Here is a 16,020-nt window from a genome sequence, read left to right as displayed (position 1 = left end):
AATGAAATCGCGTCACCGTTCTCCTACTTCCGGTAAAATCACAACAGTTTTTTAATTTCTGCTCCAAATGTAGCTGGATATTGATCAAACTCCAACGACAAGACGTCTTAAACATCCCGTTTCTACCAAAACCTCAACTATGTCTCTGCGTACTGCCGTTACCGTGTTTCCAAAAAAACGTAGAGAAGATTAAAAATAAAAAAGTCAGAGAAATAACAATAGGGATAACAACAACAACAACAACAACAACAACAACAACAACAACAACAATAATAATAATAATAATAATAATAATAATACATTTATAACACTGTCATTATCGCACTGATGAAAACTTTAAGGCATCCTGCGTGGAATAGTTTCAATTTCAGTATACCTTTTGGAGGAAAAGGCCTCAGTTAAAATAAAAACCAAATCAAACAAAAATAAAATCTTAACGCTGGCTAAATTACTTGTGCCTATAATGAAGTGTAGGCATCTGAACATGGCAACATAGAGCATACAGTAGATGCAATCCAGACGAAAAGCAAATCATAATTCCGTGGATCCCACTTTATTCTCTAAACATGTCAGTAAACAGAGCTATTAGTGGGTTGACCGGGGTGTGGAGTGGAGGCAGCCTGTTAAAATGAAACCCTGCTAGGCCTTCTTCCTTTGAGGAAACCGTGAGGCTGAGATAACTGGAGCCTTGCTGAGTGTCGGACAAAGCTTCCCAGAGCACCTCAAACATTTGTTTCCGTGTCCAGACCATCTTGGTTGTGGCTAAGGGGATGCTGGTGGAAAGCTGCCATCCTGTCCAAGCAGGGAATTTTTTAAGTGCCTTTATTCATTCGTTTTGACACAAACCAATCAAGTCTTGTAAGCAAATACATTGAACAGGGCTTGGTATTATCGTTAGCGCTCGAAAGAAGCATGATTTTCCATTTGTCTGGAAGAAAGCTTTAGTTAATCCTTTCATCATATGATTCAATGACACTTTATTAATTCCCATAGGTAAACGAAACATCAATAAACATGAAAAAGTATTCGCTGTTAAAATAAATTCTGCAATTTATGATTTTACCAAATTAGTGAGTTATTTTCCAATAAGAAACTGGTATGCTACTGGTAGCAAGTATTGGCAGCAAAATGTGAAACACGGGATTCCAGCTCTATTAAGCTTTATTAACACTGAAACTGACAAAATTGAAAAACATGCCGGAAAGACTGTGGGCTAACTACAACTTGACTGCGAGCACAAAACAGCCAAATATTCAGTTTTTTCCAACCACGGATGGAATTGAAATCGCAGGTTTCTGGGTTAGCGTTTCAAGGGGTTGGAAACAGATGGGAAAGGGGGTTGTACACATCACCTCGGTCAGACGGAGGGAGGTGAAAATATAGGAAAATATTCCTAGCGTGTCAGAGCATCACAGTCCGTTTGAAATCGGCCGCAAAGAATAACCAAAATTATGTCTGGCCAAAGTAACAAAGACGTTTGACCTGAATCGCAAACACCATGAGAAATGAGTTTTAATTCAACGATGGTGCGCCTACCGCTAATCTCAGAGATGACATCACTTTTTCTGTAAATGTCAATCCAAACATCAAATCTCTACGCCTTTTCCACACCAGAATCTATGGTCTTCAGCATAGTAACAATATAATATAATATGCACATGCACATGCATGACAAAAGCCAATGCCAGCACTTTCAATGGCGTGGGACTTAGAAAAGTGAAGAGAAGAACAAGAACAAGAACAATAAGAACAAGAACAAGAACAAAAGCAAGAACGCGAACAAAAACAAGAGTAAGAGCAAGAACAAGACGAACAACAAGAAGACAAGGCAACGACAACAACGGCGACGGCGAGTGGTCGGTCCGCGGGGGAACATAACTCTGCTTTTGTTTTCCCAAATGCAGGGACAAGGAGAAGAAGGGAAAAAGAAAAGACAATGCAATATTCCCTTTGGAATTAATTCAGTGTCTGTCCAGGAGCATCTAATTTGACGTGGCTCTCAACCTGCCCCCTGCACTCTCTCTCTACTACACCTCTTCCATTCTCTTCATCCATCACCCCCAAGCCACCACCGCTACCATTTCTCTTTACCGTCTCTAGTCCTTGTCTGTCTTTCTCTGCCTAAGGTCTTTGTTAAGTTGTGCTTGGTGGGGAATGCCAAGAGGAGGAGGTGAACGTGACTCAAAAATTCTGATTGGGAAGGGAGGGGGAGAAGGAACAGAGAGCCAAGAAGAGAGCGAGAGAAAGCGAGAGAAAGAGAGAGAGAGAGAGAGAGAGAGAGGCTGCAGGATGGATGGAGATGGAAAGAGAGAGAACTGGATCTGGGATATATAAATAATATCATATACAAAAAGATACTGAGGTTTCTAAATCTTGAACATTTCACAGTAAGCGGTTATTATTATAGAGAGAGAGAGAGAGTGAGAGAGGGAGAGAGAGAGAGAGAGAGGTGGAGAGTGAGAGCAAGACACTGAGTGGTGAGAAAGCCTATTGAGAAAGGGGGTAGATACAATGAAAGAGAGGTTGAAAAGTCATTCTGCCCTTCTTCCCTTTCCCCTTTTTTTCTCCCAAGACTGGGAGAATACTCATCTGGAAAGGGGGAACACTCAATGACAGAGATGTGGAAAAGTGATTATGCCCTTCTCCCTCCCCATTTTATTTTTCCTCCCGTCTGTTAACCTCCAAGCCAATGTGGGCGGTACTATAAGGACGCTTAAAGCAAAGCAGATGATAAGACCTCCCTCTATTATTAAGTAGCTTGTCATCAGCATATAGATCCTCAAGCTGTAAAACACTATCAGTTTCAATTCCAGTTCTTTACATCATAAAGTGTTTATCGCCACTATTCATGTGGGAGTGAGAAAACAAAAGCATAACATCTCTTGATTTGTGGAGTGTGACAGGAAACGGTGGGACAGCCCTTCCAACTACTGAAGGAAAATGGAGAGATGAAAACACAATGTCTTGGTCCCGGCGAGTGGAATAAAAACAGCAGTTAAAGAGTCAAATATGAGAAGGTCACTGTGTTTTCCGGGCCGTTGCTCATCCTAAATGGGTCCCCACGGTCTAAATTAGGATGGATGGATGGAAGGAGAGCTGAAGAAGAAGACTCACCAGGCTGTGCTGCCCAGACTCTCCACAAAACCACTGTGGGGACAAGGTTAATGGAGAGCGGTGGAGCGGTGTTCAATAGGAGGACTGGGTTTTTTGTTTAGGTCTACTAGTCCAGTTGGATTTTTCCTACACACTCCTAAAGGGTGTAGGATGTAAGCTGTAGGAGAGAAGAGGTGAAAGGTGGTCAAGGAACTCCTATTTAGCATGTAGGCATCCCAGAATCTCTCCCAGAAAGTCTTTAGATGTCTCTGAGACGGTCTTTATAAGGTCTCCCAGAAGGTCTTCCGTAGGTCTCCAAGTCAGTCTTCAGTAGGTCTCACAGAATGTCCACAGAAGGTCTCCAAGAAGGTCTTCAGTAGGTCTCCCAGAAGGTTTTCATAGGTTTCCAAGAAGATCTTCGGTAGGTCTCCCAGAAGGTCTTTAGAAGGTCTCCCAGATGGTCTTAAGTAGGTCTCCTAGAAGGCATTCAATAGGTTTCCCAGTAGGTCTCACAGAGGTTCTTCAGTAGGCTTCCAAGAAGGTCTTCAGTGGGTCTTCAAGAAGGTGTAGCTTGTTTGCATTTCCTCACAGAAAGTATAAAACAAAAGAACATTTTTGTTTTTAGAAAAATCCAAGAAAGAAAGAATCTGCTGATGAGCATAGGCTAGAAAAGTGAAACAATGGGTGAGTTTTGGTCACAGTGGGACAATAACAACGTTATTCTGCTGTGATTCATTGTTCATTTGAAACCAGTGTGTATACTGTACAGTTATGGATTCCCGTGTCCTTTATGTCATTGTTAAACTTCATATCTTTCAGGATTCAGGCTGCACCGCTCTAAAACACCTCAAGGACACACTGATAAGCATGGCATGTATGATTAGCTTGAATTCTGAGCTTTTCTCTATTTAATGTAACGTATGGAAGACGTATGGATGTGTAGACGCTAATGTCTAGAAGTGACAGGCAGATAATGAATTTATTGTAGGATTTTAAAAGATTAAACTCAGTGGAGGTTTCTTGTGCAGGATGAAAACAGGCCGTGTGGAAACCTAAATTGTAAGTTTCAAATCTTGGTTAATGTTAAACGGCCGATAATCACACTGAATGCACCCACCTTAACATTACTAGACAGGCCAACCAACAAACAACATCATCATAATTTCACAGTGTTATTCAACCCAGTCCTTGTTAAAATGTTAAAATTTGTGACCACTATTTGACACAACCTTGCTTCAGGCCTCTACCTCTTAAATGCAGTCCAATGGGGCAAATGTTTAATCTCCTTTCCCAAAAGATACTTGCAATTAGGGCCCAGCTGATCTGGATTTTTTTGTCACCAATACAGATTTTAAGGGACAACAAATTCCGATAACTAATATTATCCACCCATATGTCTATATATTTTTTAGCTTTTTGGCTGAAAACAAATGGTTCATCATCATTGCTTCATTGAACAAAATTAACATGAAAGCATATGAATAAAATGTAAATGTATGATTACAAAATAAATATTTTCGTTGTGGGACTGATAAGGGTATATAAATATAAAAAATAATAAATAAATACAAAGAACTTTACTCAAATAAAATCAGTTTGAACCGGTTAAATAATGAATTCAAATAACAGTAACACAAATGACTGTTATCATAAAGAGCACTGGCACTCTGTCCAGTGTCCTTTACTGCATAGTACACACATGTTTATTCAATAAATCTAAAATTAAAATAGTATTTTATTAAAAAAAAAAACATTTCTGAAGTCCCTCAACTTAATATGTTACTGTTGTGTTTTTTTCGGCCTTTTTAAAAACAATTCCAGGACAGATCCAGCAGGGGGGGACAGATCAGGTAGTGATGGGGCCTCTCGTTTGAGGACATTGCATTGTGGGTAATGTACTGTAGGAGCCCTGTTGGTGCGTGGCTAGAGGTGGATGACGGAGAGATCGATACACTTGCATGTTATTACTTTATCCTAAACGTTAGTAGGTGACTGTTTACTCCCTGTAGTCCACAGAGTCCTGCCTCACGGTGTCTCTGGGACAGGAAATCACTCTGTGTGGGAGTTCCCGACAACACTGTTCCATTCAAACGGACTTAAAACTGCTTGTCCCTCAGAGACATTTCATCAACATTTTAAACCTTTGGGACTAAAATAAAACGACATTATTAAGACCCGTTGCTCTGGCACGGCAAGCAAACTCCATGCGCGAGGACACAAAACACTGACTATGTTTTGGACTTACTCGAGGGTGAGTAAAGATTGTCAAATGTTACATTTTAGGGCTAAAACCCCAGCAGGGATGAATATATTGTTATAGTAGGAGGCCCATCCCCGCATACTCTGCTAGCTCACTATCGACACTGACAATCAGAGCCGGCTCTCGCCATTTTGCCACTTGAGGCAAACTGACGCCAGGGGGTTGACGGAGAAAGTGACCCCATTATGCACGGTGCTTGTCTCATTCCATAAGGAAATTGAGTAAAATAAAATAACCCACATCTAAAATAAAAACACACTGTTCTGGCACGCCGATCGCACCTGGGCTGGTCCCGTCGGAGCGTGGGCGCCCCATCGCCGCTACACCGTCAGCACCGTCGGCACCGTCAGTTCCCCTCCGACGGTACGGACGGAGAAGCACTGACAGCATCCTTGTCGTTCAATCGGATAAGCAGGCAAAATGCCTCCTGTGACCCGGGTTTGAATCCAGCCTGTGATGGTCACTCACTGATTCATTTTTTTTCTGGGCAGAATTTCGGCGCCCCCCTCGAGATGGCGCCCTTAGTGGCCGCCCATGTCGCCTATAGGAAGCGCCCCCTCTTCTGACAATCCTTCAATGGTTATTTAATATTCTCCAAGATTAAATTTCATCTTCCCTAAAATGTATAATCCACAGATGAATATTGACTTCATACAAGATTTAGTTAGGGAATGGAAAGTTATACAAACATTTGAAACTTGACTTACTTCTACTCGTGGAATCTAATCTGTCATGCGTCGTATAACCATTGGTAGGATTTTACCTTTATCAGCACTTTATCTGTGCAATTTCAACCGATACCGATAATTCTCTGGAACCCAAATATCGGCCGATCATATCGGCCTACCGTGATTTCTTTATTGATTCTGTTGCTTTTCCAAAAATCAACTCTTTTGTCTAAAGCTACACTAATGTTAGAGACTAGAAACAGGACATTGCATCACTTCCTACTGGAAACGTACTGTAGCCAGTGCTATGCTTGGGGACTGTAGCAAAAAAGTAGATTTATATACAATTACTAAAATATTACTGTCTTTCAAAATATGTTTTAAATGTGAGTATAATGTGATTTTCATGTTCTCAAAGATTTAACCTAGATTTAGCTTCGATGTTTGCCCCACTTGACCACATTCAATCACACTGAGAAGCTGCAGCAGTGGGGTTCTAAATAGTGTTCAGTGTCCATAAATATTTAATATGCACATTTTATATATACAAGTACTATATATGAAATACTAAATAAACAACTTTACGTTGCTCTATGAATAAATATTTTATATAGACATTCAATATAGAAACGTGAGATATAATAAAATAAAAATTATACAAACAAAGTGCACACAGAGTGCAAACATTTTCTGTGTGGATTCCATAAAACATAACATATAACACCCATAACACATTCCAAAATTCTAAACATAATTTTGTCTGGATTTTAACCTTGCACTCAACTATGTGCCTGAATAAATACATACAAAAAACCCATTAACTCCCTGTCCACAATAACCGCTCTCTGTGAAACGTTCGAGATTTAGAAACCCCGGTATCTTTTTGTGTATGATATTATTTATATATCCCAGATCCAGTTCTCTCCATCCATCCTGCAGCCCCTCTCTCCCTGTCTCCCTCTCCCTCCCTCTCTCCCTCCCTGTCTCCCTCTCTCTCTCTGTTAACAGTGAGACAGCGCCCCAGTCGGTTCTCTGAGCCAGTGAGCGTTTGGTTCACTCCCCCTTCATTCCCTTCCCACGGACTGACGCGCGCAGTCCCCACTCGCTCCCAGCTTGTCGCCACGCAGCGGGACCGGCGGTGGGAATTAAAGCGTCCACTCGGTGCAACCATCCATCCATCCCGTGTTGGGCGTCCAGTGGCACTCGTTAAAAAAAAAAGAAAAAAAGAAAAAAGGGACTCAGGGGGACGGGAGGAGAGGATCCCACTCCCCAAAAAGGACGGAGAACTTTACTGCGTGGTTTTTCCATCCCGTGTTTGGGTAGTAACCTCGGTGGAGATCCGCTCCGTGTGGCGAGGATGGGACCGCTTCTCGTCTCCGTCGTGCTCTGCCTGAGCGCCGCTGTCCCGCGGGTGCTGGAAGGTGAGTGGAGGGGAAAGAAAAAGTGAGGTGGTGGGGGTTTCGGCCAACGCCGTGCATTGGGGACCCTGCCGTGGGTCCCCCCCCCCCCACCCCCGCCTCCTGTGTTGACGATAGGTGGTTTCTGTGGAGCGCGCGTCCATCAGTTGACGCGCTAGCGGAGTGATGTGGACGCGTGTTGTGCGGTCGTTTGCTGCGTGTATCGCGCCATAGGCCTGGTTTCTGTGTCGCGCAAAACGAGTGGAAATGACCCGAGTCCGTTGTTTTATCCAGCACTACAGGCGTTCCGTCCCGCATTGGATAGTATTTGTTGTTGTTGTTTTTTTATTTGATCCGTGCGTAATTTCTTCCGGATAAAAGGCGCAACATCAGTCACCCAGACGCGCACATGTGATCGGCGTTACAATCGACGAGATCGATAAGTCGATCATTAGATAGATAGATAATTAGATAGAAATACTTTACATCATAGGTGATCACGTTTGGCAACATGGAATCAAATGAAACAACAAATAACAAATACATTGAAAAAGAACATGGCAATAGAAACCTGGAAATGTACCTCTGCATCTGCAATTCCATATCGAAATGTATGGGATTTAATGAGATTAGTGATACAAAAAAAAAATACACTTAAAGAAAACCCCCCACATAGTCCACATTTCGGATGTCTAAATGACATAGATCGATTTAGATATATCTTGAATGCCTTTTCCTTTACACAGATGAACGCCGCTTGACATTCTTGTACAAAAAGAAACGGCGCAAGAAACATGAAAAGACCGCATTTGAGCTCCCGGCAGGACCGAGTGGTGCCACAGAGGAAGCTACAGTATAATGAACTGAGAAGACATCATTAGCAGGTCCAAAACCACTGTATAATGTATGGTTTCCAGATAACACAGTGTGGATGGTGGATACATCTGACTCTAGTGCCCATTGATGCATTCCTGTCCCTCCGGTAACCCCCTCCATGCACTGCCCTTCCAGTTTTTTGTTTTCTTTTGAAGGAGGGGGACCAGAGGAATGCCAAAGCTCCTGCCCATGTGTCCATTTTTCCACATATAGAGGATTTGTCGGAGGAAAGATAGAAGTGGGTCATGCCATCCCTGATGTCTCTTGTCATTAGGCAACATGCTGCTTGCCTCTGGAGTCTCCCATGCCAGACAAAACTCAACCTATATATACACGCTATATACATATATATATATATATATATACATATATATATATATATATATACCAGTGATTATCAACCTTTTTCATATCATCCTCAATTTCATACACATTTCATAGATTTTTGTCTCAGGGACCCCCATCTGATGATATAGTCCAAACTTCCATACCTGTCTACACTATAGTTAGGGAGACTATGATCAAAACAGTCATCATTGTCTAATGATGCCAACTTCTTGTAAAAAAAAAAAAATAACAGTGAACTTGAACCACAATTTTGCTGGGGACCACCTAAAACCTCGCGACAGATGCCCCTGGGGGTCCCCTGACCCCACGTTGACAACCGCAGCGATACACCTTGCCTTGAGCAGAGTTTTGTAAGACCGCCGGGCTCTTCAAGGCAAGCCTGCCAGTGTCAGTACTCCCAATCGGCAGTTGCAAGATGTAATATTCCCTGCAGCTGGCATAGAAAATGCAGAATAGAGGGGTAAGCCACCCCGGGTTGACTTGTTTTAGGCCTCAGTGGGTTGAATTTACACTCCCAGACCCCCCAATTAATAGTTTGCCGGTTAAATATGCAGGAATGCAGAGGGATTTAGTTCAGTTGTATTAATAGCTCAGTTGTAACTTTGCAGTTGAAAGGCTGTGGGATGATAAAGAGATGTAAGTAAGATGCTCTGCTGTTATGTCATGTAACAGCTTTCCTCCTTTCCACTCATGTATTTCTTATCTGCATAAAAACATCACATTATTATAAAGTTTTTTGCAGAAAGTAATTGGGGGGAAAAACAAGCTTGGAATACTTCTTGCTTCCAATGTCATTGAGAATTGCAATGCCTAGCGATCATTCATGTACAGACAACCCACTTAAAAATATGCATATTTAAAGAAATTGAGCGTAATGTATAATTCAAAGTTTATTCAAACTTGCATTTTGTACAACTGGGCATGAGCCTGGCTCCCAGACTGGAAATAACCTCAAATCCATAGGTTTGTGATGTTTTTATTTTTATTTTTAAATTAATTTATTTTATTGAAAACAGAAATGCACAACTGGTTGATCTCTGGTTGAAGTCCAAAGGGTGAGCAAAGAAAAAGCGTTGTGATCAGGGCTCAGCATCTACTTTTTGAGGCGCTTGTCCTTTGGACAAGAGGATTTACCTTTCACTTGTTCCGTCACAAAAGTCACACAGATGTAAAAATTACAATACAGAGTGATACCAATGAATTTTCAGATAAGCCCCTCGGTGACTATTTTATTTTTCTCATAACGGACTGATATTCAAAATGCCATATGCCTATTGCAGTTTTTATTTGAGCCATTTTGTAGTTATTAAGAGCTGCCTTATCTTTAGAGCCAACTCATCTTTAAACAAATGAAAACAACACACGTCACCACTAGAGGGCTAAATATAGGGGCTTGAAACAGGGTAGCCAACATAAATGTGAAAACGTCCTCAAAACCGAGTGAAAATTTTCAGGGGATCTGCAGCTGTCAACGAATGCATCCAACTGCTGCTGGAACCGTATTCTTCCACTTCCTCTGTGTCTTCGGGCCCCGCGCCTTGACTCCCAGGGTTTAAATCCTGGGTGACGCCGCCTTTGGCTGCAGGCCCACCACGTCGCCACCACCGCCGATGCCGCATCAAAGTCTCGCAATTGTGGGCCCTCCACTGAAAGAATAAGCAGCGTCTGAAGCTGGACTGAGCTGAGGCCGGTCCCCCAGTCGGACTCGATGCGTTTCATTGTTGAGAACCCTGCCTCACACGCCGCTGTGCCGCCTGGCAGGACCAGGCACACTTTCAGGAGTGTGACCCAACTCCTGAGCCTTTCACATCTCTCCTCTGAGAGATTCCAATCTTCTCTAATATATTCTTATCTTATATTCTTATCTTTTCAGGGAATATATAAGATCAATAGATAATATAATTAGAAGATCGTAGAGTATGGGAAAGCTATTGCGAATGGTTTCCTACAATTCCTACAGTGTTTATCAAGTCAAGCAACTACAGATTGCTTTATTTGTTTATCGTTGATTGAACGGGAACCTTCCCTCATTTCTGTGAGCAGTATTCCTACAATCAATAATTCCAAACTGTTTCCACTCAAAATTAGTATAAACTCAGGCCTCGTTTCTGTCAAACATCTCAATTACAGTTTGGTTTAACTCAGTGAGGTTCAGTGATATGGAATGCTCTGCCATCTCATATTTTAAAATATACAATTTAAGAAAGCCGTTAAAGGTTTGGTTTCCATTCTGTTATCCTTATGGATTATCTTTTTAAACTGCCCGCTAATCATTATGCACTGGATAGTGCCCTGATCGAGACAAGTTTCAGTAGAGTTCAACCTGTAAGTCTCACTAAGTTTTAGACGGACACAACATATAACTGGCATGGAAATTTCCAGTTCAAACTTCAAATGAGTCTCTTTCAATTTTACTTGCCATTCCAAAATAAATTGCAATCATTGCAAAAATGTATAATAACAAAGGTCTCTTCTCTTCAACTGAATCAAATTCCCATTTGTCAAGAACCAAGTCTCATAAACAGTCGAATGTTTCATCACGAGCGGAGATGTGAAAAACAACCAGAGCAGACGCTCCGCTGTAGTGACAGCGATGTATACGCAGTTATCCTGGCTGAGAAGAGCTTGCATTCTGTTGTATTTTTATCTTCTTTGTTTACCTTGAAGTACTTCCAAACGGCCAAAATGTTCTTTCTTTCTCTCTCTTTCTTGAACGTCAACTACGCAATCATGTTACACTAAGTTGCTATGGGGTTTGGGGTTTCGGAGATGCATTTGCTTCGAATCGGTATTCTGAATGTATTCATTTAACGTTAAATAGCCCAGTAATGACTGACACATAAAGTGAAGACACACAGTATTTTTTTTTTTTGTTTATGACTTTGACTTGTCCATGGGGGACGTCAATTCCTCTTCCACTTGCCCTACAAAAAATCCACTTGTCACGCACAAGCAGACAAGCCTGAACGTCGAGCCCTGGTGATGCCTCCATTCCTTGGACATGTTGTCCCGTTCTTGCTTCTATCAATCTCAACCCCTTTCGCTCTTACTCAAAGGTGGAAGGTGGTTTCAGAGAGACACTCGTGACCAAAAAAAACAAAACTGTCAATTGAGAATGTCACAGGTCAGTTAGAAGCAAATTGATTGGCCTGGAAAACTCCACTTGCGAGGTAGAATTGGCCCCATTGTTTCATGTCAATAGACAATACATTCTTTCCTCCGGGTCTGACTCCCTCCCATTGTCCGGGATTCTGCCTAACCCCAAAAGAATCAGCTGCTGCTATGGAAGCCTCATCCATGCTAAAAGGCTTGAACGTATAAGGCGCCATAGAGGTCCTGTAATGGTGTTTAGCTCATATTCCATGAAAAATAATATAGACTATTGTTTTAATAGCTATAACGCTGCAGGCTATTAAGGTTATTGACCTCCATCTAGAGAGCTCATTTGATAGCTTGCTGTTGGTGCTATCAATGATTTGGTGTTTAAATGATCACTGGACGTTAGTTTTGTCCAGTGAAAACTGTTTCTCTTGTGTGGAAACACAGTTTCCATCTACTGTAGAATCATACATGATCAAACTGTTTGTAACTCTTTTGAATTCAGTGCTTGGCTGAGATGTGGCTTCAGCTCTGTCTGGAATGATTGACAATGGCAGCATTTGCACACAGAGAGCGCCTCATTAGAGGTGAAGGATGAGACATGTCCCGTCCAGTTTGTATACGGAGGCAATGTTAAGGAGGAAGAAGGTCATTTTTCCCATCATCAGTAATTTCTGTATTGATCACCGTTGCCTGGTGGGCTTTATCGGAGTAGAATATCTGTTTGTCTTTCATGACAGTGGTCACAGCTGGATACCTTAATCCTTATACCATTAATGCCTAAACAATGACATGATTCCCTTTGGTTTGTCTATCCCCGACATATGAAAGAAGATGAAAAACATGAACACAATCATCCCTCTCATGACCACACAGATGAGATTTGAGGTTTGCTGTGCCAAACCGAATGATGAATATTAATGGTAAAATTGTCCCTGCTACAACGCATGGATGACAGCGATCTGTCTGCACGCCCTGCGTTTAACCAGCGACGCTGAAGGTTATGTGGGGAAACGCACGGGTCACTTTTAATAACACAGGTTCCCAATCTACCTCAACAACGCCCTTCAGTCCGCGGCGAATGCCATAGTCTTCAATCATCGCCGAGGGGTCAGACCTTTTATGAGGTCATCAGCTATGATAAGAATGGGAATGTGGGCGATCTCGTTGGACGGCAGCCCGTGCATAAGAAAGGAAATCATGGGATGGAAGATAGCGGAACACATGAGGGATTCATCTTCCCCCTTTTTTCCCCATAAAGTGACTTTGTCTCCAGCTATTGCCGTATTTGTTTTTTGTTTTTTCAATTTTGTGTTGTGTTGTTTTTTCCAAGTTGGCCAAACTCGAGAGTCGATTCAGTTGCTCACCGTCGGTGTAGATGTTGCCTAATTGCATTAAAATGCGAAGGGTGTTCCCTTGTTCTATCCTGATAATCTCATACACTGTAACAGGGCTCTTTCTCCATTGCTGTATTCTTGTGCCTATATTGTTCTGCTTCTATCTTTCATGGCTGATACAAAGCGGGGTTGCAGAGGTTACAGAGACAGCCATAGAGGGAGAACTTGCTGAATAATTTTAATAAGGCATATACTGTCCATAAGGGACAGATAAAACGGTTAAAACAGGCTTTTTTTTCTTTCAAGCTTCCCGGTTCACGGGCGTTCAGACAGAACATTTGGATGAAGAGAATAATCTCCAGTTGCTATATTTTCCCCGTCTTCTTTGATTACTATAGCTCGTTAGAGTTTCTTACAATGGAACGTTCCGGGGGGCAGATGTAGGTTATTATCTAATCCAAACTCGGTTGAGCAATTATCTTTGTGAATCTGAAAATGATGAAAAAATCTTTAAAGGCGTTAAGCGCATCGCAGACGCTTTTTTCATCTTCCGCACTTCCTCTGTACTTAAAAAAATGTCTTGCTGATCCTTTTGAACACAAAAACTCTGGAAACAGTTATTGGGGAGGGTATTAAACAAAATGAATTCTGCCATTTACCCAGAGCGGTGCGTTGTATTATAATGTCTGACTTGGTAGATAGACACTGATCCTTTTAGCACTTATAGCATCAAAATGTTGAATATGACCGTGAAAAGAAAAAGTCGCTGGCAATAGAGAGAGTGGAATACGCCCCGACGAAAGAAGAAAAGGGATTATGAGAATGCTGCGTTTGTAGTGTCAGCGGAGTTTGAGGGTAGCTACTTAGTATCTGCAGTGGCTCGGACCCGGGTCGGATATCCTGCTGACATTAAGTCACGGCAATGAATCACAGGGATGACTCCACTTTTGGTGGGATTGAAAAACACTGTAGTTGACGATAATGTGTCGAAGTAATACTGTAGTTTGCCCAAAGAGTTTAAAGCTGTTTGGTAAAAAAGCCACTTAACGATATATTGTCGAGTTCTTCTGGAAAGCATTTCAGAGTTGGGCTGGCTTTGCTTAGAGGAGCCCGCACTTGTTTTCTCCGCGTTCTGAGACGGCGTTCCTGTCTGTTTCGGCGCAGTGGCAACACAATTAAAAAGCTGCCGTTTATATATGTTGGAATCCTTCCAGGCCTCGAGAGAAAATGGTTGGCAAGGTTATATTTTGGGTTTAATTGCATTGTTCCGCGTTAAAAACAAGTATTTTAAAGAATCCTGCTAATTACTTTTTTAAAGATAGGATAGGATAGACAATGTGTTCGAGGAGGCGTGAAGTGAAAAAATGTGAATCCCAAATAGCTGACGTCCAGTTCGCGTTGGCATTGTTGTGTAACTGTTCTCCATCCTCACACTCTCTCCTCCCAGTGTAATATTTTGAATATTTGTGTCTTGTCAAGTCCATGTTTGATTTACCGCAAAGCCCGGTTTGTCCCTCGGAGAGTCAAAAGAGTGTTTTCAGCTGAAGGACTGTGTGTATTCCCGCGTGTTCCCCGCTAAACTGGGCCACAGCCACTGGAAGCTTGGTGGCGAGAGAGCGCGGAATGGTAGAGGAGAAAACCCCTGTAAATATATTCGTTTCGATGGTGTTATATATACTTTCAGTCAGCGCATACTGGGTGCGTGAGTCACAGGGGCTTCATTCCGATAGTCGTCACATACAGTATAACGTTTAATAATGGTCGTTAACTTGAGTTACAGTGAATATGGGCTTTTACCATCATAGCCTTTGAAGCGTAGTAGACTGGACTTAAGCCTGTGTTAGTCAAAATAAGATTGAGGGGTTAAGGCAATGAGTTTTGCTTTGGGTTGATAAAATCTCTCCATGGGGCTCAGGAACGCCATGGAATTTCCAATAAGCCCAATCTTCTTATTTGGGATCAAACGAGGGCAGGTAGCTTAAGATCTTACCTCCAACAAGCCCCGAGGAAATGGCATCTGCTCATTCCAATTTGTGACGGATCGACTTAGAACCCCACGGTTCACCATGAATGTAAGGCTGAGGAAGACGTCCGTACGGCCTTTTTTACGGGCCGAAAGTACCAATCCTATCAATTACTTTAAATGACAGTGGATGGTCCTTTTAAGTAAGAACTCAGGTCTCAGATCCATTAGTGTCCTTCTATATTTACAACTCACCTGGCTGAGGATTGGACGCCGCAATTGTGCCGTGTATTTATATTATGTGCTGTGGGTGAAACATCCCTTTAACTCGGCAAACTACCAGATATTTCAATGTCATCAAATCTTCAAACACACTTTTGTTTGAACTGTGGTTCTTGAAAAGAGTCATTCTGTACGTGAAGCAAAAACAAATGGCCATTTTCCCCACAGTGCGAGGCGGTGACTTCTAAATTTATCCTTCAATTGAATTAAGGCCACTTCATGAAAGGCGTAATTCACCGCTTTGCCATGCGGTACAAATTCTGGATGGAAAATACCAAAAAGAAGTATTTTCTCCGTTAGATATATTTGATGGGCTTCTTGTGTGTCAAGTTTATTTTCTTTAATACTGTATCTGACACGTGACAGGGCTCTTCATACATGGTTCAACGGATGTCATGGTCAAACAAGAGGAAAATCATCCAAAATCATTTGTTGTTTTTGCTCTAAATTGGACTTGGAATTGGATTTATAAATTTCTGTAATTGTATTTAATTCACTCGTGCATTAGGTTTTGTTTTGCTTAAGGCTGTTTTCTCCAACTCCAGGCTCTGTGTCGTGGTGCCCCCAGAGTTGAAAACATGTCAGTTCCCCCAAAACCTCTATTTGATATGTGTCAGAGTCTGTAACTATACAGTAAAACCTGTATTTACTGTAAGCGTGTGTTTGCGCATGTGCACGCACATGTGTGTTTTTTTTT

General features: G+C 41.9%; 1 protein-coding gene across 1 annotated transcript in view; it reads left to right on the top strand.

The window, feature by feature from the left end:
• Positions 1 to 7,152: 7,152 nt before the first annotated feature.
• LOC307232379 (EGF-like repeat and discoidin I-like domain-containing protein 3) overlaps positions 7,153 to 16,020 on the top strand; it is a gene marked incomplete at its 3' end in the record, with an annotated part of 120,773 nt that continues 111,905 nt past the window's right edge. The window contains exon 1 of the mRNA XM_080003369.1: positions 7,153 to 7,442. Within this exon, the coding sequence (XP_079859495.1) occupies positions 7,379 to 7,442 (64 nt within the window). The 5' untranslated portion in view covers positions 7,153 to 7,378. The remainder of the gene's footprint in view (positions 7,443 to 16,020) is intronic.

Source organism: Zeus faber (genome assembly GCF_960531495.2).
Source record: "Zeus faber genome assembly, chromosome: 7".
NCBI lineage: Eukaryota > Metazoa > Chordata > Actinopteri > Zeiformes > Zeidae > Zeus > Zeus faber.
This window is presented reverse-complemented; position numbering and strand designations above follow the sequence as displayed.